Here is a 16,411-nt window from a genome sequence, read left to right on the forward strand (position 1 = left end):
TGATGGACATAAAGACCATAAATGTTTTCATGCCATCAAATCTTACCTATATATTTGACAGCTGTCATGAAACATGTTAATATTAACAGAGGTTAAGGATTCTGTTATCTTAATACAACACTTTGGTTGTAACATCCTTTATATTAGTGTTTGACGTGTCTAAGTTGTCTTTCCTCTATCACATCATAAACACAAGCAAGAATATGCAATACAAAATAATTTGATACAGTATTTCTGGAGTAACATAATAAAAACCTCCATTAATGTGGGCTAATTGAAGGTTGACTAAATTACAGAATGTTTTTAAAGGAATGTGGTTCTTAGCAACATACATAGTAACTGCCATTAGAAGAACAAATGTTGACAAAGACTGATGACTAGGCCCAATTACCACACCAGTTAGTTTGTTTCTGAGAACACACATTACAAAAAGTTTATTTATGTAAATAAATCTCCTACAATCTTCTCAAATAATACTACACTTATAATTCATGTCACACAATCATCAGCCCACTGCATTATCTTCTACAGGCGGTGCAAACCCCTTCTTCCTAGGTAATTTCAGTGTAGCCTGGGGGCTGAAGGCCCAATCCCTGTGACAGAGTAAGGCCAGAGGCCAGCATGGGTTGCCACAGGCAAGCCCAGCAATTCCTATTCTTCCTTTCCATTCCATGTCTATAAACTGGCCTTGACTTTTCCTGACCCAGTTATCCAAAGGCCACAGGACAAGAGCTTTTGAGTCATCAAAACCGACTAAGCTGGCCCATTTCATCCCCTGCTTTTGTCACAAATTGGTCCTCTGTACCTAAATTTTGTTTTAACAAACTAGTGCATATTTCTGCTCAGTTCATCGGTGCAAAAAATCACTAATTTTCTTACTCATGAATTTGTAATGTTATATTCATGAAACAATTTTTTTTTAACGTTATTTATTTTTGAGACAGAGACAGAGCATGAACGGGGGAGGGTCAGAGAGAGGGAGACACAGAATCTGAAACAGGCTCCAGGCTCTGAGATGCCAGCACAGAGCCTGACGCGGGGCTCGAACTCATGGGCCGCGAGATCATGACCTGAGCTGAAGTCGGCCGCTCAACCGACTGAGCCACCCAGGCGCCCCTAAAACAATTTCAATTAAAGTATTTCAAACTTAGTTTCTAAATATTTCCCCCCAGAAAGCCTAGAGACTTGGAAAAATACATTTATGATTTACAGATAGCTAACACTTAATGAGAGGTTTGTGCTATGCACTGTTCCAAGTACATGTACCTACTTATTTAAAGTTCTCAACTGCCCAAAAAGGGCAGTATTATCCCCAATTTATACATGAAGATACTGAGGTGTGGAAAAGTTGAATAACTTACCCCAGGTCACACAGCTAGTAAGTAGCAGAACCAAAATTTGAACCTAAGTAATCTGTCTCTAGAGCTAGACTTTCTGTTGTTACTGTGGCCTTATAAAACTATAACGTGTTATTTAACTCACATTCAAAAAGCACTATTACCTAGCATATAGCAATAAAAATCATTAAAACTTGTTTTATTTACATTTGTACTTTATAAGCAGCTGATTAATTTAAAATGCAATATGATGAAATATGCAGCTCTAATCATCTTTTATATACTCCAATATATTTAAATTAAAATTAATGTGCTAATGTAGAAATATTTCCCCTTTCTTAATTTATAGCAGCATATTTTCTTTCAAGGCATTATTTGTGGGTTTTTAAAACATTTTTATTTATTTTTGAGAGACAGAGTATGAGCAGGGGAGGGGCAGAGAGAGAGGGAGACACGGAATTTGAAGCTGCAAGCTGCAGGCTCCGAGCTGTCAGCACAGAGCCCGATGTGGGGCTCAAACCCACAAACTGAGAGATCATGACCTGAGCCGACGTTGGAAGCTTAACTGACTGAGCCACCCAGGCACCCCTATTTGTGTTTTTAAACACATTATAGAGATTAAATGACTTAAAGGATATACAGAGAGAAAATAATGAGAAATAAATTAATTCAGATGTACATATTCAGAAAAAGATACTGAAGTTAATAATATATGGCTTAAAAGTCAATACAGCGTCCTTTTCGTTCCCAATCTCCATATCGGGTAGGTTCTGGGCCTCTGGGTCCACCTTTTTCTTTGGTAACGGGATTAATATCATCTGGAAATTCTAAAGAAAGACAGAAGATACAAAAAAAAAAAAAAAAAAAAAAAAAACCAGTCAATAGAGACAAGAAAAGCGTGAAGACCAATTCTGAAGACAGAGTGGTCGAGTTGCAGAGTTAATAGGCTAGCTACTACCGACTAGGTTATTACAATGCAGTCTTTTAAATGAACTGTAAATGTGGTTCTTTTCCCCAAGTTTGAGAAATCACTTCTGGACACAATTGTCATATCCAACGAACTTTATTACCTACATTAATTACTTAGAATTCTTGGAGTGTTCTCAGGCCCCAATATGGGGAGTGGCTGCATTTGTATGGATGGATTAAAAGAGAGGGAAAGGAATGCAGGGAATACAGAGTACAAATCCATAGGGTTTGGAAGGTTGTGAAACAAGGTTACTTTGGCTCACTGCCTCAGTTTTCTTATCAGTAAAATGGGTATAACAACCATATCTGATTTGCTATGTTGAAAATTAAACAAAGAGATGCATGTAAAGGATCCAGCTCACTGCCGGGTACCTAAGAATGCCCAATTAATTTTAGTTATGAGTATTATTGTTCTTCATCATAGGATTTTGGCTTCATGAAATGGTTAGCTGACACTGCCATTCATGGACATAACAACTATTACTCTGAATACTGTGTGTTCATAAAGGACTATTCATCTTGAGTCTGGCCCAATTCTGAGTACTTTATTCACAGTAACTCATTTAATCCTCATAATAATCATATGGGACAGGAACAATTATTGTCTCCCTTTTATAGATGAGGAACATGAGACACAAAGAGGTTCAGAAAGGTGCTCCTGATCACACAGCTAGCTACCAAGTGATAAACAGAGTTTGAATTCAGACAGTCTGGTTGCAGTCTTGTTTTTAACCCATAAACTACTGCTCTGTATATGGGACGGACAGAAGAGGAGTCAGCTATTAGAAAGAACCCCAATTCTTACTCTGTGTCTCTTTAGAAAACTAGATGAACATCACCAAAATCCCATAGTCCCTGTCTAGGAAAAAAGACAATTAACCCTGAAAATTTTCAAATATGTATCTGTTTTTAAAATTCTTTCTCTACTGTGAATCAAGTATTCCCTACCCTGTCATTCTAAGAACTTGCTGGGACTTCCTCTGAAAGCATCTAATGGAAACTCTTCCATCTCCCATATTTCTGGGGCCCACCGAGTATCTTCATCAGCTTGGGTTGCCAAAACAAACTACCGTAGACTTAAACAACAGAAACTAACTTTCTCACAGCTCTCGAGGCTAGGAGTCTGCAAGCAGGGTGCCAGCATGGCTGGGTTCTGGTGAAGACTCTTCCTGGCTTGTAGACAGTCCCTTCTCAGTGTCCTCACATGGCAGGGAGAGAATGATGGCGAGCTCTCTAGTGTCTCTTCTTATAAGGACACGAATTCCGACATAGGGAATTCTCATGACCTCATTTAAAACCATCTCTAGGGGCGCCTGGGTGGCTCAGTCGGTTGAGAGCCCGACTTCGGCTCAGGTCATGATCTCATAGCTCATGGGTTCGAGTCCTGCATCGGGCTCTGTGCTGACAGCTCAGAGCCTGGAGCCTGCTTCAGAGTCTGTCTCTCCCTCTCTCTCTGCCCCTACCCCGCTCATGCTCTGTCTCTCAAAAATAATAAACATTAAAAAAATTAAAAAAAAAAACTAATTATCTCTTAAAGGCCCTATCTCCAAATACCACCCCCACTGGGGGGTTAGGGATTCAACATATGGATTTTAGGGAGACACAACTCAGTCCATAGCACTAGGCAAGAAAGAAAGGGTCAAGATGTCCCGGCACCTCACTGCTACTTCCAGTCTCTCATTCTACCACCAAATCTTTACAGCCTTTCCTCTTTTGAATTCTGCACCATTTACTTGTCCAGTGCTTTTCTGTAGTCCAGTAATAAAGTCAAAGACTCTTCTAACTTCTTGGATAGGATCAATATTTGATTCATAGTTTGATCTCTCCCCATTGTTCTTCATATCAACATGCACATTAGTATCCTCACATACTGGAGACATGGAGGCCCTTAATCCTCTTTCCCAGTGATCTTCACATCCACTTGTGCTATCCATTTCGATTTCATTATCTCCTGAATATGTTCCTTCTCCAAGTCTCACACTCTTGAGCTTTCTTCTTTCTGACTGCAGCCTCCTATGGAGGCTTTTCCCTCATGTTTGTTTAACCCAATTTTCACCCTCATTATAATCTATAGCTCTCTGAAATTCTTTACTCTCATTAGTTCCATCCTGAGTCATGCTTGGAGTCATATTCTAGACTAATGCAACCATTTTCTAACACATCTCTGTTTTCTGACTCTCATGACTCCAGCCTAACCTGCATAGAAGGATAAATTAATCTTTCTAAAACAGAATCCCTCCTCCACATTACATTAAGTGAAAGAGGCCAGACACAAATGATTATGTACTGTATGATTTCATTTATATAAAATCCTAGGAAGGGCAAAATTATAGTGACAGAGAACAGATTCATGGTTGCCAGGGGGATGGGAGAATGAAACTAATTATAAAGAGGCACCAGGGGCTCTTTGTGGGATTGAATTGTTTTATACTTTGTGTTGGTTATATGGTTATAAACATTGTTAAAATTCATAAAACTGTTTCTTAAAATGGGTGAATTTTATTATATGCAGATTATACTACAGTAAAGCTGATTAAAATAATCTCCATTCAAAAAACTTGAGAGCTTTCTTCACTGTCTACTGCATAAAGCCCATATGCTATAAACTGGTACTTCAGGCACTCCCAGACTTGAGCCAAATCTACCTTTCTAGCTTTATATTCTATTAATCCACTATATACACCCTATGCTGCAGCAAAACAGGAACATTGGCTGTATCTTGCATGTATCTCCCTGGCCTCTCTTTCTCTGACCACATCTTTCTTTTTTTTTATTTTAGAGAGAGCACATGAACAGGGAAGAGGGCAGAGAGAGAGAGAGAGAGAGAGAGAGAGAAAATCTTAAGCAGGCTCCATGCTCAGTGCAGAACCCTACACAGGGCTTGATCCCATGTTCTGGGATCATGACCTGGGCTGAAATCAAGGAGTCAGATGCTCAATCGAATGAGCCACCTAGGTGCCCATCTTTCTCTTTTTTGAAATGTCTCCCTACCATTCCTTAACTACTTATGATTTTATTGTGCCTTTTAAACCAAGCTCAATGTTAATCTGTTTTCTCTCCTTTTTTTCTGAACTTTTTGCATTATCTCTTATGCCAGTTACCACATGATGTCCTGTTGATAGTTATTTTCGTATCTCATTTTCCTTATTCATCTTTGCATCAAACAGGGTGTTCAGATGCAAACAATCTTCCTTTATTATCTTAACAATTTTTTTTTAATGTTTATTAGAGAGACAGAGCGTGAGTGGGGGAGGGGTAGAGAGAGAGGGAGACTTGGATCTGAAGCAGGTTCCAGGCTTTGAGCTGTCAGCACAGAGCCTGACATGAGGCTCAAACTCACGAACCATGAGATCATGACCTGAGTTGAAGTTGGACACTTAACTGACTGAGCCACCCAAGCACGCCCCTTTATTATCTTAATGAAGTCTACTCTCTGCAAAGGGACCACCTATGTATTTTTCTTAGAATGACATGTGTACCATAGGCAGGGAGACAAGCCCAGAAAGAAGGAAACAAGGAAGAAGACAAACTTGTTAGGAGACCAAAAAAACCACAGATGCTTGAATTTGGGCTTCATTGGCAGGATGAATGAGTTTGACATGTTAAGAAGGTACTGGATCCAGGACACAGGAGAAGCAGGAGTGAAGGATATCCCCAGATTTCTGACTCTCTACTTTTGGGCAGAGGTAGAGAGCTTAAAAAAGAAGTGAGGAAAAATTGATTGAAGAAACAGGAGGAGAAACTGGGCAAAACATAACCAAAACCACGACAGACAGATTTCTAGCAGCAGTGGTTAACAATGTTGAAGCTTGTAGACAGTTCATATAAAATGAGGACTGAAAGGCATTTGCTGGGTTTGGTGATATTTACCAGACCAGGTTCTAAGAGATGGTAGGTTCAACATAAATTGCAGCGACTCAAAAATTAAGATGAATAGCTGGCACTGTGTCAAACAGATGATTACCTTTTGAAATGTGCTTTTTTCTTTACTATGTGAAATATATATAACATTTATCATATTAATCCCATTATGATATAGTTTATCATTTTAACCACTTATAAGTGTACAATTCAGTGGCACTGACTATATATATTCTCATTGGTAACTATCACACTATCTACACCCACAAGTTTTTCATCATCCTCAATATAAACTCTATACCCATTAAGCAAAAACTTTCCCTTTCTCCCTTCCTCTAGACTTTGATAACTTCTATTCTACCTTGTCTCTATGAATCTGCCTACTCAAGGTACATAATTTAAGTGGAATCATGTATTTGTCCCTCTGTGTCTAACTTATTTCACTAAGCATAATGTTTTCAAGGTCCATCCATATTGTAGCACATTATTAAAATGCCATTCCTGGGGCACCTGGGTGGCTCAGTCGGTTAAGCGTCTGACTTCAGCTCAGGTCATGATCTCACGGTCTGTGAGTTCGAGCCCTGTGTTGGGCTCTGTGCTGACAGCTCACAGCCTAGAGCCTGCTTCAGATTCTGTGTCTCCCTCTCTCTCTGACCCTCCCCCATTCATGCTCTGTCTCTTTCTGTCTCAAAAATAAATAAACATTAAAAAAAAATAAAAGATAAATAAAATAACATGCCATTCCTTTTAATGACTGAATAGTATTCCACTATATGTACTTACCACATTTTGTTTACCCATTTACCTATCGATGAACATCTGAGTCGTTTCTTTTGGCTATTGTGAATAAAGTTGCTATGAACAGTTGCTATGTTGCTCCACGTTGTTGCCATCACTTGTTTTCCAGTTTTCCTTAAATTGTAGCCATCATACACATCCACTGCAGTTGAAGTGGTATCTCACTGTAGTTTTGATTTGTAATTAGTGGTGGTGAGCCCTATTTCAAGTGCTTGTTAGTTATTTGTATATCTTCTTTAGAGAAATGTATGTTCAAGTCATTTGCCCATTTTTGAATTAGGTTGTTTTTGTGGAGTTGTAGGAGCTTTTCACATACTGTGGATATTAACTCTTTGTCAGCTATATTATTTACAAATATTTCTGCCATTCTGTAGGTTATCTTTTTACTTTCTTGATAATGTCCTTTGATGTACAAAATTTATTAATTTTGCTAATGTGCAATTTTATCTATTTTTTGTGTTTGTCGTCTATGTTCTTGGTGTCATAGCAATTAAACACTTGTCAAATTCAATATCATGAAGATTTTCCCCAATGTTTTCATCTAAGAATTTTATAGGCTTACCTCTTAATTTTAGGTTTTCGACATTTTAGAGTTAATTTTTATATATGGTATAAGGTAAGGGTACAATTTTTTTCTTTTGCATGTGATTATCCAGTTTTCCCAGAACCACTTATAGAAAAAACTGTCCTTTCCGCCACCGAATGAACATGGCAACCTTCTCAAAAACCAACTGAGCAATAGGTGGGGGTTTACTTCTGGGATTGCTGCTTTTGTGTATGATGCTTTAATGAAAATATTCCTCTCAGATTTTTGTGCTTGGCTAAAACCAGGAAAGAATTTTACCTTTAGATTATACCAACTCTTTAACGGTCTCCATCATTTTGGCAAATTGATCTGGTTATTAGACTGGGCTTAGAAAAGATGCTATAAATTGAAATATTTAACTGAAAGAACAAAAACAGAAGTTTTCATATTCTGAAGAGTTCCAGATATAGGTCCCTATATCCTCTGTTTATTATCTTCTTACCTAGGATGCTTCACTGCATAGATGGGTTAACTCTCAGGAGACTGGATAAATTAGACAAGCAGGGCAGCCTTGCCAAAGTTTCAAACTGGTATGTTTGCATGTATGCTGTCTACAACGTTATTTTTTGAATAGCAAATGCATGCACATGTTCCACAATTCAAAGATACAAAAGAGTACAGAATAAAAATAAAGTACCATTTTAAAAATCAGAGCTTGGTGTGCCTGGGTGGATGAATTGGTTAAGCAGCCCACTCTTGTTCAGCTCAGGTCGTGATCTCACGATTTGTGAGATCAAAGCCCCACAATGGGTTCTATGCTGATAGCATGGAGCCTGCTTGGGATTCTATCTCTCCCTTTCTCTCTGTTCCTTCCCGGCTTGCTCACCCTTCTCTTTCTCAAAACAAACAAACAAACAAACAAACAAACTTAAAAAAAAAAAAACCACAGCTTTACAACATGAGTGGAATTTCGTGTACACTAAATACAAAACAATGTTTAGTCTATCATCCCACCATCCTCAAAAACCCCTTTCCTCTCCAAACTTCCTCTTCTCTTTCTCCAACTATATGGCTACAGTGAGAACCACCACCTTCACCTGTGACCCACCCCAGTGCCACCCACATTGATTTAGCTATAGGCACCCAATCCAAGCTTGGCCAATGAGCTCTTTTCTTAGGAAATTTTGAATTAGAGGGGCATCTGGCTGTCTCAGTTGGTACAGCAGGCAACTTTTGGTCTCAGAGTAATGAATTCAAGCCCCATGCTGGGTGTGCAGCCTACTAAAAATAAAATAAGATAAAATACTTTTGGAATTATAACTAAACAACTAGTTATTTTCAGCTAGTTGCTCTATTGACTTGAGTAGATGCTGGGAACAGTTCCTTCTGCCCAGTGGACTTAAAAGGGAGTCTAGGGGCGCCTGGGTGGCTCAGTCGGTTAAGCGTCTGACTTCGGCTCAGGTCATGATCTCGCGGTTCGTGAGTTCAAGCCCTGAGTCAGGCTCTGTGCTGACGGCTCAGAGCCTGGAGCCTGTTTCAGATTCTGTGTCTCCCTCTCTCTCTGACCCTCCCCCGTTCATGCTCTGTCTCTCTCTGTCTCAAAAATAAATAAATGTTAAAAAAAATTTTTTTTTTTTTAAAAAGGGAGTCTAATGACAGAAAACAACAAAAAGAAGAGACAGGGGACAAGAGAAAGAGGGAGAATATCCTGGTTTCCATATACTGTTTACTCCTAAGGTCTGTTTTTTCCAAGGTCCAGCAGCATCACTGCCCTGAGTACCCCACCTATGTACCTCGTAGCCCAATAACAACCTACACTACCTCTTGTTTAAGTCTGCTCAAGTGGTTTTCTGTTACTCAGATCAAAGCAGGTCTCAGTTCATATACTTTGTCATATGAATAATGGCTTGTAACGAATAAAACAATCAAACACAATCAATCAATGTCAGGGGCTTAGAAATTATTTTTTTTTAATCTACACATATTGATGGTCAATATGGGAATTTAGTCATTGTGAAATATGCTTCATTATTGTTAATAAAGAATTATAAACAATAACATATTTCTTTCATTCTTTCTCTTCAATAACTAAAATATTTTGATACTTCAAAAATTAAGGAAGGAGCTTTACTATAAAAGCATACTTCATTTTATTGTGCTTCACACATACTACATTTGAAAAAAAGTTTATTAATTTTGAGAGAGAGAGAGAAAGAGAGAGAGGGAGGGAGGCGCAGGAGAATCCCAAGCAGGCTCCACACTGTCAGCAGCACAAGCCTGACACAGGACTCAAACCCATGAACTACAAGATCATGCCCTGAGCTGAAATCAAGAGTTGGGCACTTAACCAAGTGAAATACCCAGGAGCCTGAGATACTGCATGTTTTACAAATTGTGGCATCCCTACAGTGAACAAGTCTATTGGTGCCGTTTTTCCACACAGCATTTCCTCGCTTTGTGTTTCTGTGTCATATTTTAGTAATTCTCACAATATTTCAAATTTTGTCATTATTATTATATTTGCTATTGTGATCTGTGATGAGTGATCTTTGATATTACTATTGTAATTGTTTTGGGGCATCAGGGCTCATATCCATATAAAACAGTTAACTGATAGACATTGTGAATGCTCTGAATGCTCCATGAACAGCTGTTCCCTTGTCTTTCCCCCTCTTTGGGCCTCCCTACTCCCGGGAGCAAAATAAGACTAAAATTGGGCCAATTAATAACCCTACAATGGCTTCTAAGTGTTCAAATGAAAGGAAGAGTCACATGTCTCTCACTTTAAATCAAAAGCTAGACATGAGTAGGCTTAACAGGGAAGGTACACATTGAAAGCTGAGACAGGCCAAAAGCTAGGCCTCTTGTGATAACCAGTTACCCAAAATGTGCACTCAAAGGAAAAGTTCATGAAGGAAATTAAAAGGCTACGTCAGTGAATACACAAATGATAAGAAAACAAAACAGCCTTATTGCTCATTGAGAACATTATAGTAGTCTGGATAGAAGATCAAACCAGTCACAACATTCCCTTAAGATAAAGCCTTCCAGAGCAAGGGCCTACTCTCTTCAGTTCTTTAAAGACAGACAGGTAAAGAAGCTGCAGAACAGTTTAAAGCTAGCATAGCTTGGTTCATGAGGTTTAAGGAAAGAAGCCATCTCCACACCATCTAAGTGCAAGGTAAAGCGGCAAGCGCTGATATAGAAGCTGCAGCAAGCAATCCAGAAGATCTAGCTAAGATAATTAATGAAGGTGGCTACATTAAACAATAGATTTTCAATGTGGACAAAACAGCCTTCTATGGAAAAAGGACTTTCATAGCTGGGGAAAAGAAGCCAATGCCTGCCTTCAAAGCTTCATAGAATAGGCTGACTCTCTTGTTAGGGGGGCTAATGTAGCTGGTGACTTTAAGCTGAAGCCAGTGTTCATTTACCATTCCACAAATCCTACGGCACTTAAAAACTATGCTAAATCTATTCTTCCTATGCTCTATAAATGGAACAGCAGAGCCTGGATGACAGCACATCTGTTCACAACATGGTTTACTAAATATTTTAGCCTGCTGATGAGACCTACTGCTCAGAAAAAAAAGATTCCTTTCAAAATATGACTGCTCACTGACAATGCACCTGGCGCCCAAGAGCTCTGATGAAGATGTACAATGAGATTAATATTGTTTTCATGTCTAACACAACATCTATTCTTCAGCCCAAAGATCAAGGAGTCATTTCACTTTCAAGTCATATTATTTAAGAAATACATTTCATAAGGCTGCAGCTGCCATAGATGGTGATTGCTCTGATGGATCTGGGCAAACTACATTGAAAACCTTCTGGAAAGGATTCACCATTCTAGATGCCATTAAGAACATATGTGATTCATGGGAAAAGGTCAACATATCAACATTACAAGGAGTTGAAAAGAATTTCATTCCAACTCTCATAAATGATTCTAAAGGGTTCAAGACTTCATTGGGGAAAATGCAGATGTGATAGAAATAGCAAGAAATCTAGAACTAAAAGTGGAGCCTGAAGATGTGACTGAATTGCTTCAATCTTGTGATAAAACTTTAATGGACAATGGGGCGTCTGGGTAGCTCATTAACTGTTGGTCTCTAAATCAATCAACTCTTGATTTTGGCTCAGGTCATGAACTCCTGGTTTGTGGGACTGAGCACCATGTTGACAGCTCAGGAGCCTGCTTGGAATTCTCTCTCTTCCTTTCTCTCTGCCCCCACCCCTGGCTCATGCATGTATTCTCTTTCTCTCAAAATAAATAAACACTAAAAAAAAGAAAAAAAAGAGAGACTTAAAAAAAAACTTTAATGGGTAAGGAGTTGCTTCTTGTGGATGAGCAAAGAAAGTGGTTTCTTGAGATGAATCTACTCCTACTGAAGATGCTGTGAAGATTGTTGAAATGGTGAGAGGGCCAACATGGCGGAGAAGTAGGGGGATCCATATGTCCCGCGTCTCTCAAACAAAGAAGTGTAGAAGCCAAAGGACTTTGAACACCAGAGCCTGGGAGGAAAAGAGACTGAATCTACTAGGAAGAAAATGGGAAAGCTGGAAAAAAGATAGGTGGGTAACTGCGAACTGGGGGAAATAAAAAAGGCCATGTGGGCACAGAGGGGAGGGACCTCCTTCTGGGGAGGGACCCCCTTCTGTGGAGAGACAAAGGGAAGAGAAAGAGGCTCTAGGGAAGTGCAGGACCTAGCTGGACAGTAGAAAGACCTTGGACTGAGACTGAGAGGGATCTTATCTCTAACTGTGGGGCTTTCTTCAGACTGGGGCCAGCTCCCTGTTCGAGCACCTGGGGAGGAAGGAAGCCAGGCCTGGGTGTGGTGGTAGGTCAGAGGCTCAGTCTGCAGCTAGAGAAAGTGGTTCCCTCCCTGGAGACAGAACCTGCCTGCATCTGCCACCCTGGGGCACAGTGGCTGGGCCGAGGGCTCAGTCTGCAGGAGGATAAGGCAGCTCCAGTTTCCCTGGAGTGCTGTGGGAAAAGACAAAGCCTGTCTGCATCTGCCACCCCAGGGGCTTGCGGTGAGGGCAGCAGCTCTCAGTCGCAATAAGTCTGCAACAGAAGTCAGTCTTCCCTGAAGTGCGGTGGCACAGACAAAGCCAGTTGGGAACACATATTGCGGCACTGAGAGGCGCTTTCCCAGCGCCAGAGCGCACAGAGGGGGACTTTGAATTCTAGCCAAGCACAGGGTCAAGGCAGTTGGTGGAGCAAGAAGGACCGCCCCATCTGCGCCCACAGCACAGTGAGGCGACTCAAACAACAGTCCGCCAGGTCTGGCTCCGTGGAGAAGAGACTGGAAGATCACCATTCCCCCCTCCCCCACCACCACCAAGGAAGGGCCTCAGGGATCACTCTGGGGGTCCATAGTGGAGGTGGGTCCAGATAATGCCAAACCACGCTCCTCTGCACTGGGTAACTGCATATCCACCAGAGTGGCAAAGACCCTGCAGACAGCTACTTGAGACAAGCAATGCAGCATTGCCTGGATTAACTCTAGGTCAATTCTGGATATATAGATATATTCTCACCCCCAACCAATTTCTCCTCCTTATCTCTTCTCTCCCCTAGGCTGGTTACTCTGGTTATTGGTCTGTCTAAACAGGCATATTTAATCCATTGTCTTGATGCATGTTCTACACCTCCTTCTTTACACTCCTTTCTCTTTCTCTAGAATAATCTAGCCATATACCATCTACCCTGTCTGGGTAATTTTATCTTTGTTTCGTTTTTCCCGCCTCCTTCTTTATTTTCCTTTCTCTCCCTCTGGATTAAGCCTTTTAGTCTCTCTGCCTAGTCAACTTTTATTTCCACACACACACCCCCACAGCCCCCCCCCCCCCCCCGTCATTTCTCTCTTTGTATGTGCTCTTCCATCAGCACTGCCTCCACCTTCTTCTTTACTTGTAGTCCGTGTTTTGGGGTTTTTTGTTTTTAGTGTTTAGGTTTTTGTTTGTGTTTATTTGTTTGTGTTATTTGTTTGTGTGTTTGCGTGTTTTTGTCTCCTGTTTGTCTATCAGTTTTTCCTTTACAGGGCTACTCCAAGGAACAAATCAAAGCACATCTGGTGGAGGGCACAAAATATTACTACGAGTAGGGTAATAAAATAACCAAAGTCACAACAACAGAGAGCAAGTAACAATCCCCAAAAAAACACCTCCAGAAGGGCCAGGCCCTGGACAGTGCATGACCCTCTTTTAATATAGCAGTGCAAGCTTTTAAAACGCATAAGGTAGAGAAAGCTAGCCAAAGTGACAAAATGGAGGAATTCTTCTCAAAAGAAACGCCAGGAAGTCGCGACAGCTAATGAATTGATCAAAACCAACTTAAGCAACATAACGGAACAAGAATTTAGAATAATAGTCATAAAAGTAATCGCTGGGCTTGAAAAAAGCAGAGGACAGCAGAGAATCTACTGCTATAGAGATCAAGGGACTAAAAAATAGTCATGATGAATTAAAAAATGCTATAAATGAGGTGCAAAATAAAATAGAGGCAGCCATAGCATGGATTGAAGAGGCAGAGGAGAGACTAGGTGAATTGGAAGATAAAATTATGGAAAAAGAGGAAGCTGAGAAAAAGAGAGATAAAAAAATCCAGGAGGAAGAGGGGAGAATTAGAGACCTAAGTGATGCAATCAAACGGAACAATATCCCTATCACAGGAAGTCCAGAAGAAGAGACAGAGAAAGGGGCTGAAGGTGTACTTGAACAAATCATAGCTGAGAACTTCCCTGATCTGGGGAAGGAAAAAGGCATTGAAATCCAAGAGGCACAGAGAACTCCCTTCATACGTAACTTGAATCGATCTTCTGCATGGCATATCATAGCGAAACTGGCAAAATACAAGGATAAAGAGAAAAGTCTGAAAGCAGCTTGGGATAAACAGGTTCTAACTTACAAAGGGAGACCAATAAGACTAGTGGCAGACCTATCTACTTAAAGTTGGCAGGCCAGAAAGGAATGGCAGGAAATCTTCAATGTGATGAACAGAAAAAATATGCAGCCAAGAATCCTTTATCCAGCAAGTCTGTCATTCAGAATAGGAGAGATAAAGGTTTTTCAAACAAACAAAAACTGAAGGAATTCATCACCACTAAACCAGCCCTACAAGAAATCCTCAGGGGGATTCTGTGGGTGAAATGTTGCAAGGACCACAAAGTACCAGAGACACCACTACAAGCATGCAACCTACAGATATCACAAATGCCTCTAAACCCATATCTTTCAATAATAACACTGAATGTAAATGGACTAAATGCCCCAACCAAAAGACACAGGGTATCAGAATGGATAAAAAAACAAGACACATTTATTTGCTGTCTATAAGAGACAGAGATAATACCTAACCTTCTCAAGCTGTTCCAAAAAGTAGAAAGGGAAGTAAAACTTCCAGACTCATTCTATGAAGCCAGCATTACTTTGATTCCCAAACCAAAGACCCAGCAAAAACAGAGAACTACAGGCCAATATCCCTGATGAATATGGATGCAAAAATTCTCAACAAGATACTAGCAAATCAAATTCAACAGTATATAAAAAGAATTATTCACCATGATCAAGTGGGATTCATTCATGGGCTGCAGGGCTGGTTCAATATTCGCAAATCAATCAATGTGATACATCACAATAAAAGAAAAGATAAGAACCATATGATCCTGTCAATCAATTAAGAAAAAGCATTTGACAAAATTCAGCATCCTTTCTTAATAAAAACCCTCGAGAAAGTCGGGATAGAAGGAATATGCTCAAACATCATAAAAGCCACTTATGAAAAGCCCACAGCTAATATCATCCTCAATGGGGAAAAACTGAGAGCTTTCCCCCTGAGATCAGGAACATGACAGGGATGTCCACTTTCACCGCTGTTGTTTAACAGAGTGTTGGAAGTTCTCGCATCGCAATCAGACAACAAAAGGAAATCAAAGGCATCAAAATTGGCACAGATGAAGTCAAGCTTTCATTTTTTGCAGATGACATGATATTATATATGAAAAACCCAACAGACTCCACCAAAAGTCTACTAGAACTGATACAGGAATTCAGCAAAGTTGCGATAGAAAATTAATGTACAGAAATCAGTTGCATTCTTATACATTAATAATGAAGCAATAGAAAGATAAATAAAGAAACTGATCCCATTCAAATTGCACCATGAATCATAAAATACCCAGGAATAAACCTAACCAAAGATGTAAAAGATCTGTGTGCCGAAAGCTATAGAAAGCTTATGAAGGAAATTGAAGAAGATTCAAGGAAAGAAATGGAAAAACATTCCATGCTCATGGACTGGAAGAATACATACTGTTAGAATGTCAATACTACCCAAAGTAATCTACACATTCAAGGCAATCCCAATCAAAATTGCACCAGCATTCTTCTCAAAGCCAGAACAAGCAATCCTAAAATTTGTATGGAACCACAAAAGACCCCCAATAGCCAAAGTAATATTGAACAAGAAAACCAAAGCGGAAGGCACCACAATCCCAGACTTTAGTCTCTACTACAAAGCTGTAATCATCAAGACAGCATTGTATTGGCAAAAAAAAAGACACATAGACCAATGGAATAGAGTAGAGACTCCAGAATTGGACCCACAAATGTATAGCCAACTAATCTTTGACAAAGCAGGAAAAAAATATCAAATGGAAAAAAGACAGTCTCTTTAACAAATTGTGCTGGGAGAACTGGACAGCAACATGCAGAAGAATGAAACCAGACCACTTTCACAAAAATAAACTCTTTTTACACCATTCACAAAAATAAACTCAAAATGGATGAAGAACCTGAATGTGAGACAGGAAACCATCAAAACCCTAGAGGAGAAAGCAGGAAAAAACCTCTCTGACCTCAGCCGCAGCAATTTCTTACTTAACACACTTCCAAAGGCAAGGGAATTAAAAGC

The 16,411-nt window shown here is 39.9% G+C and overlaps 1 protein-coding gene across 1 annotated transcript in view; it reads right to left on the bottom strand.

Annotated features, from left to right (window-relative positions):
- Nucleotides 1–925: 925 nt before the first annotated feature.
- SDHAF4 (succinate dehydrogenase complex assembly factor 4) overlaps nucleotides 926–16,411 on the bottom strand; it is a 32,052-nt gene continuing 16,566 nt past the window's right edge. The window contains exon 3 of the mRNA XM_015078287.3: nucleotides 926–2,164. Within this exon, the coding sequence (XP_014933773.2) occupies nucleotides 2,055–2,164 (110 nt within the window). The 3' untranslated portion in view covers nucleotides 926–2,054. The remainder of the gene's footprint in view (nucleotides 2,165–16,411) is intronic.

Source organism: Acinonyx jubatus, chromosome B2 (genome assembly GCF_027475565.1).
Source record: "Acinonyx jubatus isolate Ajub_Pintada_27869175 chromosome B2, VMU_Ajub_asm_v1.0, whole genome shotgun sequence".
In the NCBI taxonomy this organism is placed as follows: domain Eukaryota; kingdom Metazoa; phylum Chordata; class Mammalia; order Carnivora; family Felidae; genus Acinonyx; species Acinonyx jubatus.